Genomic DNA, 12,509 nt, shown 5'->3' on the forward strand with positions numbered 1-12,509 from the left:
TTTAATCATATATAATACGTAGAATAATCGTTGAACTAGCTGATGTCTAAATCTATAAGCTGATAATATGCATCTCGAAAATACCAACTAACCGGTGCAGTGAATCTGTGTATATTTAGAAATCCAATTCGTTCGATCGGTGGCTCGTTCGTAAAACGTCACATATTATTTTAAAATGTTTTTTTCAGCAACTCGGATACCATAAAGTTATTAACGTCTCTCTATTTGTATACTATATATTTTGTCTACGAATTTATACCACTTTTTACGTATAAGTTAATTGTCCGTGTGTTTTGCCTTATTTCTACTAGATCGTGACGAAATACGTTTCAATGTCAATGGGAGAGAGAATGATTAACTTATTTAGGAATAGAGATTTATTTTTAATGATTTTTAATCTTTCCAAGAACGCTGTAAAAGCAATTGAAATGTATTATATAAATTATTATGTTTGCACACACACACAGATTGACTGCATTAATAATATGATATAGACATTATATACATATTATATACATGTTGACATTTTCGGCATTATGCGTATCTAGTGTTATATAGTGTTGTTTACTTTCCTTTATCCTCCGGCACTGTATATATTAGTGTGGGAAACGATAAAATATATCGAATACAATCGATACAATAATCTCAAACCTTCGAAGACGGATTAACACATTTTTTGTAATAACATACATAGATACCGCACTTTCGGACAGATCGACCACGCTGACCGCGTTATAAATTTATAATACCAAGGTGCGGACAATACGCGATATTATAATGTTATATAAAATATATGCTGCACTATAGGTTTTATGTCGTAAAATAAATGTCGGCGGTTAACAGTATATCAATTTACAATAACGTCGTCGTGCCGGAACTATATTGACGTATATTATTATTCATACCAGCGTCTAGTCTCGTCGCAGTGTTTCGTTTCGAAAATCAATGACTTGAAATCTCGTCCCTAAAACGCCGAAAAATATATTATATCTACCTAATATTGTGGTCGTGTCGTGACTGCAGCATGCCGCCACCGTCTTGTATTGGACACGGTGGGTTTTTCTTTAGTTTCGTAAATACATTAATAATATAACAATAATCTGTACCTCTATACAGGTATACATTACACGTACATATATATAGTGTATAATATTGTGAGCGTAACGATCGTTCCGTATAACCGATTTTGTATACCGTGCTTGTATTAACGCGTTCCCAGCTAAAAATCGACGGGACAGAGACAATACACGCCTCGTACCTGCCCGCTACTGCGTATAATAATACGTTCATATAATATTATAACAGACGATGGATGCAGAGACGATTATCTCGTATTATGTGTGTCCGCACACGGGTGTTAACCCATATAATATAATACACGCGGTCTAGGTGAATAATATACGACGTAGGTACTGATAGTCACATATGTATAATATTATGTGTCGGTCGGTGCATTAGGCCTGCAAGTATAAAGTAGACGTTTCAATTTTTGCGAGCTCTGAAAAGCTTCCGGCGGACGGCGTATTACACGAAATGTATTCAAGTCCGACTTGTACTTCTTCCGATCCCTGTAACTCACGTTACACCACTACACGAATGATTATACAGCCCGTAGGCACGTATTATACACTGTAAACGTGGGCCGTGGGGTACAGCGGTTATGCAATAAATATAATATATTATTGTGTTACGATATCGCGGTCGTCTAAAATCGATAAAACCGATCCACATAATATAATATATTATGCGAGTATACTATTGCAGGCGCACATATTATCATATGTAATGTTAATATTTGGTGGTTTTGAACGGTTCTCGTCGTCTCGTACAGACGCTATAAAATAATAATAACGTAAAAAATGCATAATAGTTTATGATCAGAATATTATTGTCGTTTATTTCAGATAGGTATAATATACACGATAAAACGAATGTTTAATTTAAATCAAAAACGGTATAATATATATAATTTCTATTCGATCGAATTTACACGCCGTCGCGGTCGATAATAATCGTATGATATTATGTAGGTGATATAATATACGAATGTACTTAAACGTATGCGTATCGGCAGTAGTGTGATTTTATTGGTCTTAAACATAATATTGCGATACGTCTGCACTAGAGTCTGCAGAACATGATACATTGGGATATAATATTGTAATGTACAGCTGCGGGTAAGCTGCCGCGGAGACGGCTACATAAAACCAATGGGACAACGTTGTGTGCCTCGCGGGTACTCATATAATAATAGTAATATATTATACATACGTTTATTTTTAATATACCGTACCGTGGCTAAACGCAATCTCGACATGTCAACACACACGCGCTCGTTCCGTTTTTCTATTATTATTAGTATTTTATTAATCGCGGAATAATATATCATATATTATTATTGTAACGTCACGGGTACGTGAGCGATTTTTTTTTTTTTTGATTTTTGATTTTTCGCTTTCGCATTTACCTACAATATTATATTATTTTATTTTATTTTTTCATTTTATCACGCCTTTAACACATTATAATATCGTTATTAAGTAGGTATATACGTACGTTATTTCGTACGCATTTGTTCTCGCCCACGTCATAAATTAATAATGTTTTCCAATTTTTTTTTTTTTGCTCGACCAGCACAAAGATACTTTGGCGGTGTTTCGCAAAACGATCAATATACGGGTGACAAACGCACAGAGTTTTTTCTGTACGATCTGGTTAGGTAGGTATATGGACCGTGATAACCGCGAGTGGTTCGTCTACAGCGATATACAGGGTGTCCCGTGAGGATTTACCCATTGCGATATCTCGTTATCTGTATTTGTTACCACTATGGTATTAAATAATTCACTGTTTTTCTAGAAACTAGAAAAAATATTAAAAATCAGGAAATTAATGAAATCAAAATGTTGAAACGTCAATATTTTCAGAAAAATTAACTCTACAAAATGGCTATCTTCGATTTTTTGAAAATAATTAAATAAAAAAATATATTTTTTAACTTTTTTACCAAAACATTAAAATAAATTAAAACATAAAATATTTGTAGTTCTTATTCCTGTGAGTCTTATTAAAAAATCAGAATTATGATATGTCCATTATTTCAGGAGATATCGCAATAGGTAAATCCTCACGGGACACCCTGTATATTATTATACGCGTGCATTATCTATAGAAATTGCTCACACGTGCGATCATGACGTACTAAGTAATAAACAATAATGCTCGAATTTGTGTTCTGTTAATTATACTATATATTATAGTGATGAGTGGCGGTCGACACCAATGCGATTTCTTCTCAAAACGTGTTTGGGTCCCGATCGTTACTGCTTACGATAAGGAACAAGGGTTTTCGAAAATCTCTCCATAATCTCTCAGTTATATATTTTTTTTTATTTCGAGTAGTCGCCGCGTTCAAACTAACATATGATATTATTCTTCTACTGTTGACCTCCGGGTCCGTCGTCGTGTCCGCGTCAATTGTAATATTTTTTGGAAATCGAATTAATAACAATAATATTGTGTGTAACAACAACTAAACGGGTCTTTTAACTGCGTTTGAAACGAATAATAAACACCGTCATATATTATTATGTTAGATTTTATTATTATTTTTCGAATCGTCGCCGTATTCCGAGAATTACGCCTAATGTTATGGAGTAATCTAGAAATCTAGAGTTACTAATTATTCACGTCGATTCTGAGATGTCATGGATATATAATATTGTAATATATTATCATGTTTTTCTTCTTTTTTTCGAGCACTGTCACGGTACAGATAACACTTTTCGAAGAAAACGTTGTACAGCGTTGTAGGGGGCGGGCGATAGCGAATAATTTCTGGAATTTCTCGAAACAAATTTCCAGAAAATCATAAAATATAATCTGGATTACGGGTTTCGATCGTATCTTCGTTGGTATTGAGTTCAATAATATTAAATTGGTAACGAACAATATTGTTGTGGTTCGGTTTGGTTGTCGTAGAGTTCGCATAATATTAAATTTATCGAGAACCGATAAGTTCTCGGAATAGTATCGTACGTTGCACTGTCGCGCAAAGACAAAAAAAATTTGATAAATAATAATCGATAATATGATTGCGCAACTTTCGAGTAAAATCTAGAGTCGTAAAAATCTGTACAATAATATAATATTTAGTATGCGCTGTAGCGGTCGAAAACACTAAAATAAAACTAAAATAAAATTTGAAACACTATTATACTTGGTTTTAAACTTAAAAGCGATAAAAGACGAGTCATTTGCGTTAAACGTTACACATTTTTAATAATTTTCAATAATTATAATATGGTTACGAGCACCACTGCAGTGGGTATCTACCGTTTCCTACTCCGAGTACATGAATATTGTAATGATACGCATCGTCTGCGGAATGAAATTATATCGTTTGATCGTCGCATATAATAATATTATACTTATTGCAATGTCATATTGCACGTCGCAATTATAATGTTGTTATAGCGATCTATATACGAACGCTGTACAATGCACATTATTATTGTATCGTTATCGAGTAATATTCAGCTATAATGAACTATTAAAAAATGTATACCTACCTATAGATTACCTATATAATAATACTAGCTTATATTACATTTAGTGCTGTTTAAGCCACTAGTTGACCGATTTGTGGTTGTCCGACTTTATTAATCCATCAATATATATATATTATTATATGTATATGGAAAAAGTGAAATCAAAAGTTATACGTTTAAGTCGACTCGACTTGGACAAAAATCTGATATTATATTTTATTGACCACGAATTGGCAACGTATGCACAAACATGATTGTACGTATAGGTATAGTAAATACGTATTTTACCGTTCGTGTGTCGAAGGGGAGGGGGACGAAATGAAACGAGAACCGAATGTGTTTACGTACCTACTATGTGCTTAATAACCACTTTTTAAATCGAACATGTATATTATGTTAACCGAACAGTCTTAATCCAACTAAAAATAATATAATATAAATTCACGGCTTCAAAACGAATTTAACCGGTCGTTATTTTACAATGGCAAAATATGAATCCCTAACAAATTTTTTTCTATTTTAAACAACGCTTTAAATATTTTGACAAATGCCTTCCGTGGAAATAAATCTTGCGATTATATACGTATTAAAACATAACATATAATTGCAATAAACAACCAAATACTGTTCACCAGTCGTTATTTTTAAACGAACAATTAAAAAATGATAAACATCAACAAAAGTTTCTTTAATAATCGCACGTTAACCGCTTTGATTCACTCACACTATTCTTATTGCGATATCTGCAAATTTTCCCGCTGCCACTATAGAGATCGTGCGCTCTGTGAATTTGCATAATATACGCGAACTGCAGTAATATGTAAATATCTGCTGCAGGCGCCTCAACCTGTACATATATAATATTGCAGAAACAAGAATATTAAAATGTAAAAAAAAAAAAAAAAATGTGAACACATAATAATGATGTTATAAAATTTATTATAATAAATTTACCATACAAAATGTTTTTGATTATGCATAAAGTCTAGCATGTATAGATTATATAGGGATTACAGAAAAAAATGTCTGGATACGGCCTTGCAGTTATACGACCTATCAGTTTATCACGAGACTATTAAAATTGTTATTGCAATCAACACGAGTTAGTTAAAAATCGATTGAGCTACTGTAAACCAAAATTGGTTTTATGAATACTTGTCTTTCTCAGAATATAACCATGGAGAAAAGAGTGACATATATATGTATATAATACAAGTGTAACTGACTGCCACCGTATTATCGAAAAAATTGGGCTGCAGAAAACGGCTACTTCTTTTTTCTTCGAGAGTATATTCATAAACTCCCCTTTTCGTTTTTATTGTTTCCAAATGGCAGTGCTCACAAAACGTCGTTATTCGAACGACAAAAGCACTCGAGTCTAGGAAACACTGTCAGAGCCCGCGACGGCCTCGACTAGCGCTTATACACGGAGGAAAATTCGCATAAGCGACGACCCTCTTATATTACTATTTTAATTGTGTCGACATAACAATTTTTGCCAATAATAATAATATATTATAATATTGTATACTATGTCATTATATACAGTGTAAGGATTACGATTCTAACGGAATATTTTTATTTTTTTTTTGTTTCAGAGTATGGCCGGCAGTCTAACAAAAAATGGAAATAAGTCGACAATCGTAGAAATTTTACTGTTGTGTACCTCTATATATATGTATATATATCTATATATATTGAACTCAATTATAATTTAACTGGTGATATATTATATTATATATTCAGTGTTTTTAAGTTTTTTTTCTCCTTTCCGGTTTGTGCGAAACACTATAATATTATTATTTTGTATATATATATACATATATATAAATATATGTACCTAAGCAAGACGAGTACCGTCGCGTGTTTCTCCGCAAAACCCAAAAATTATATTTAACGACAAATTATTTTATTTACAGTTTTATTTCTACTGCATATATAATTATTATTATTATTTTATTATTATTATTATTATTATTATTATTATATTATTATTATTATTATTATTATTATTATTATTATTATTATATTATCGATATATTCTTTTTGTATATATTGGATTTGTGTATTATTATTATTATTATTATTATTATTTTCCCGAATATATGTAATATGCAAACAATATAATAATGAACAACATTGTGAAAAAAAATGTAATTACACATTGTATAATGATGTACTTTGGAACCTTCCATAAAATTATAAATGATATAGTTAAACTTGTATATATTGGAAAAAGTGTTATATTGAGCATATGTTTAGACACTAGAAAAAATCATAGGTAATAGAATTTTTAAACAATTATTTTGTCGAACTTGTTATTATTTATCATATCTAAATCTTTTATCTTATCCTCAAACAATCCGCTGCTTATCCTTAATTTATAAATTTATAAATATATTACATACCTCATACATTGTATAATTGTGTGTCTGTATCGTAGGGCCTTAAAGGAAGTGTCATGTGTCCCCCTACAAATCTATATTTTTTTTTTCAAAATTAAGTATAATTCTTACTTGTTAATTGTTACTAAGTAGGACTAGTTCCGTTATAATTACGATTTAAGTTATATTAAATCCATGATCATTGCCTATTATTATTTGAAAAAATATTATATTTTCGTGCATGTTTCCCATTGTCAACTAAATAGTATTTTCATTACTTCAGTTGCTGAAATAATTTATTTAAACACCAAATTGAATTTATAAAATAAATAAAGACTACCTATAATATTATACACTACTAATTGCTAATATTAATAATAAAAATTACATTTTTAAAAAAAGGGTTAGGAGATTAGATTTATATACTAAAAGGCCCAATTGTTTGAGATTATCATTATTACGAAGCATGCGATACAGACGTGACGAGAAGTAGTGTAAATCATTATTTATTTTCGAAATAATATTATGCGATTGATCTAAAAGCACAGATCTCACACTTGAGTTTGGTAAACATTCATTTATATATTATATATACAATTTAAGGTTCACATATATAATATAAGTATATACTTACACTGTGTAGAAACTATATAGATACATATTTACACATTTATTTGCAGAGTTGTAAGCACATACTTATTATAATGGCCTAGCCAAAAGGTGTAGGTATAATTTAAAAATAATCAGAGTATCGGAAACGCACCTATTAGCCATTATACTCGATCCGGTATGATTTCACGATCCTAATTATTGGAGATGTGCGGCTCAAGTAAGTTTAAGTAGAAAAGTATAGTCGAATCAATATGACGGTATATTGATGATAACTTGTCAGTGTATTACAGCTCACAAGAAAATAAACATTGGTGTATGTGTGTGCGATTCTTAATCGGAAACTGTTGTCCGTCTGTGAAGACAAACGAATGATTTATTTTTTGGCCAGGGTCAAACTATATGCATTTTTATTGCAGCGTTTAAATACGAAAGTAGACTTCCGCGGTTATGCGGCTAAGAGTTTTGGCATAGTAAATAATGTATAAACATGGGAGATTGCAACTTCGAAAATGCATCAATACATAGTTTGACCCAGGCCATTAACTAGTGCACATGTCAATGCATATTATATAATACGGTCACTATTTTCAAGATGCTTAAAATAATATTGAAAATACTTATATCGTCCGGTTACTTGTAGGAAACCTATATTATGAGTTGGACGAATTTTAATTTTGAAATAAATATTAGTTGGAACAGGTTTTATAATCGCCGTTTCCACGTTTTTTATTCAAGTCTTGCTGCAAACGCTGACGATGAGTAATATTAAGTTAACGATCGACATATAGCCATATAAAAAAGACACTACGCTTTCGGAGTACGGACAACACAACAAATTGAATACGTTTGTCAAGTTTACACATATTTAAGGCAAGATTTTAAGATTGTAGTATCAACAATTTACTGGAAGTTTTATAAATTTTTCTAAGATATTTATTAAGGGTAAAAGTTTCATAAAAATTAGGGCAACAATAAATAAAAATAGTCTAATTTGATTTTACTAAATCTACAAATTAATGTAAGGATATTACTAAATCTGTATAATAAAATACATTCTGTACTAAGTGTTACACGATTTTGTGACTCAATACATTTCTAAATTTCTACGTAGTTTAATAAAAGTTTTAATAAATATAATTATTCAGTAAGTTATAAAATATATATATATTTTTAATATAGGTAAACGTGTGATGCACCTATTACCTAATTTATATTTTAAGATATAAACCATGTATAATCGACGGGATATAATTTATGCGGGTTATAATATAAGGTAAACTGAATTTATTGGTTCATTTTAAAATTTTAGATGTAGGTACCTAGCACCCTCATCATCTGTAGATCAGAAGTTACTAATTTACTAATTCAGTGTCAGTCATTAACACGCGCATAATTATATTATATATATGTGTATAGGTACCCAATCAATCAACCACTCGACTGTATAAAACAATCGTGTGCCTATAGAATTGGGAGTAATATTATAATTTAATTTTAAATTATTAATTATTAGTATTAAGAGTCTATCCATCCGAATTCTGTATTTCTGTGCTCCGAAAAATGTTTAATATCCTCAAAAATCAACCCCACTCGTGCCTATAACCTAGGCCGCCGGATGCGATTTCTAGAGTTTAAATCTGTGACGATTCATTATAATATATACAAGTCATTATAATGCATATTATGCATTGGACTGCAGCCGTCTCGGCCGGTCACCGATACATAATATAACAAATATATACCCATTATCTAACCACATATAATATTATATTATACGTACCTATATAACGGGATGTGTAACACGCGATAATTAATGAAATATCGATAAACATCACCGCACCAAAACTAAAATATTCGTTTGTGTGTTATATATATTTTATACTTATACACTGTACACCAAACAGGTATGCGTTTTTGTTTTCGGTGTACAACATAATAATATTATGTTACGTGCGTGTAATACGTCCATCATTCGTTCACTTTATTTTTCTCATATTGTCATCGTATATTATAATGTATATTATGAAACAATGACGAATCCGTGACACAATGTGATATTTCGACCAAATCATCAAATCATTATGCGCATAATATTATAATAATACAATAATATAATTATTGTGAATAACAATATACCGAATCCCGCGCATAGTAGATAAGTATACATTATTGTACAATAGGTACAATGTTTTTGTTTGTGTATCTATCTGGTACTTTTTTTTTTACTGCAGCTCTACTCTGTCAAAAATAACATAATAATAATAGTATAAATATGCATCAAGACAAAAGGTAAGGGACATCAATAACTAATTAAAAAGTTGAAAATTAATTTTTAACTTAACTAGTTATTTCGTATGTACATATTTACTTAATAACTTAGCTAGATTAATTGTTCATAGTAATAACTTATCCTTTATCGGGTTTTCTTCAGTTAAAAGTCAATACAATATGTTAATTTTTAATTGATTTTAATTCCACTATAATACTTCCCCTAACTGTTTCTATATACCCATAATGGATATAAATGTACCTACTCGCATCATTGCTATTATTTATTATTAATATAATTAGGTAATAATAAATAATAATAATATACTAATCCATACATGGACTACGTATCAATATTTTTTTTATTTATAGTCAATGCGATTATCCATTATATATATGCGGATATTAAAGAGTTACTTATATTATATATGGTGTTTATGCATACCAAAGTCCCAAATGGTCGCGAGTAGGTCTTTCTGACGGTTCGTTTGACGCATCGCGGTCACAGCTATTGGAACTAAGCACATAATAATAGGTACTTTCAATGCGAAGTATTATATGGTCATAGGACTCGTCGAAGGATTTACTCAACAGTTGGTCTCCTCGGGTACACGTTGCAGCAGTACGAGGTAAGTATAACTCGTATATGAGTTATTTATAATATTTCAACCAGTTAGGTATATGTCTGTAGGATTTGTCGCTTTCTCGTACATTGTCATATTATTAGGTATTATCATATTACTATTACATCATTCATTAAAGCTAGGTATTACAATATTGCATTGTCTCAATACCAGTTAATAATATTAATGATAATATAATAATATATAAAATATATTATATCACACATAAGTGAAATATCGTCTGGTTCATGAAACAGGCAAAATATTTTTTTAATTTCATGAATATTACTCTCGTACCACACACATAAATATATACGTACTATTAAATGAATCGAAACAAAACATATTCTTTTTAATTGTAAAGACATAATAACTAGAAAAATGTTGTTACTTAAATACGGCATCAGAAATAAAAATATCAAGATTGTGAGTTTCACTGTAAGTTTAAAAATATGAAATGTTTCTAAAAATGGGTATAACTCATTGCTTGTTAAAAATATATGATGAAATCCTATCTAAGTTAACCTAAAAATTAACCTAAGTCCATGAACCGATATTATAATAACATAATATGGCGTTCTCGGCTATTTTGAAAGGGCTACCTACTCTCCCTGTTCATTAAAATACAAAATTTTTACTTCTCCTAGACCCGTAGTGGTTTGGAGAGAGAGAAGTAAACTTGTAACCTAAAAAAAAGATATTTTTTCAAATACTCAAATTTAAGGATTTATCATATCTTTAAAATTTAAAATAACAACAAAATATTGTTGAAAATGTAATGTTTTCATTTCTATGTTCATTAAAAAAAAGGTGATTAAATGGGTAACGCTCAGCTGTATAGAAGGTATCGAGTGAACCTCGGATAGTGTAAGTCACTTTAATGGGTGTGTTAAATTTGAATGCAATAATAGGTATCATTGTATACGAAAAATGATTTTGAACGGAGATGATTTGTCAGCCTATTTTCCACTGGGTGGTGAAAAGGTGGTTTATATTTTAATGACATGAATACCTCAAAATTAAGTACAAAAAAAAAACAAATAAAAAAATTATCGTATGTTTTAAGTTTCTATGATTAGTAATTTTTAACAACAACAATAATCTAAAATTATTTGACTATAAATAATCGTTACTTTACACGTGAATATTTGAGTTCGTAAAAATTTAAACTTAAAATAAATTTCTTTTAATTGGCTAACGCTCAACTTATTTTATAACTATTGTAAGCTAAACTTATAGGAAACTTTGTATTAATTTTCAACTCTTAGCTACTTATACAAAAGTTTTCATACATTTTTAACTACAAAATAATTTGCAATTATTCATGATTTTGATTTTTTGTCAATATTTGAACTTCAAATGCTATTAAAAAACTGTGGATATGTATTTTTATAATATTTTAATCACTATAAGACTAACTTATGTAGAACTTTGTATTAAATTTCCAAGTGTTTTGAATAATCCAAAAGAATTTTATTGACATTTACAAAAATAAACTTTTTGAATAATGAACAAATGTTGAAAATCGTTTGAGAATAAATCGTTATCGTTATACGATTTCGTAAACATTTTAAATTCAGACGCTCATAACATTTTTTCCTATCATAACGCTTCTATAACTATTTAAAAGCTTAGTATTGAATTTTTTAACTTTGGATATAAAAAGTAAAAATTTTATGAATTTTCAACTACAAAATTACTTGTAATTTTTCTCGATGTTGACATATTTAATAAAAATTTGAACTTTAAATGCTTACAAAAAAAATTTTAATAATGATTTTTGATTTTATTTTTTATTTTAAAGTAAAATACTTGATTTTTGTACATTAGTAATACAATTTACAATCAGTGATAACTTTGTTTTGGATAATATGGGAAATATGGATTGTCTTTTAAGGAGTATTTGATAGGCAATTATTATAACATTCGTGGTCATGTACTTTTTCAGTTGTACGAATACTAATATACTGTTAAACCATCAGTGATCACTTTTCGTTGAAGTGGTTATTTATTTTTTTTTAAGAAGGGTCTTGATGATTTCGCGTTTAATATATATATATGTTTAATAGTAG

At 29.7% G+C, this 12,509-nt stretch overlaps 1 protein-coding gene across 1 annotated transcript in view; it reads left to right on the forward strand.

Moving 5' to 3' along the window:
• Nucleotides 1-6,854, forward strand: part of LOC114130361 (homeotic protein distal-less) — a 104,978-nt gene extending 98,124 nt beyond the window's left edge. Inside the window, exon 5 of the mRNA XM_050205251.1 lies at nt 6,149-6,854. Within this exon, the coding sequence (XP_050061208.1) occupies nt 6,149-6,167 (19 nt within the window). The 3' untranslated portion in view covers nt 6,168-6,854. The remainder of the gene's footprint in view (nt 1-6,148) is intronic.
• Nucleotides 6,855-12,509: the final 5,655 nt, after the last annotated feature.

Source organism: Aphis gossypii, chromosome X (genome assembly GCF_020184175.1).
Source record: "Aphis gossypii isolate Hap1 chromosome X, ASM2018417v2, whole genome shotgun sequence".
Classification (NCBI taxonomy): Eukaryota; Metazoa; Arthropoda; class Insecta; order Hemiptera; family Aphididae; genus Aphis; species Aphis gossypii.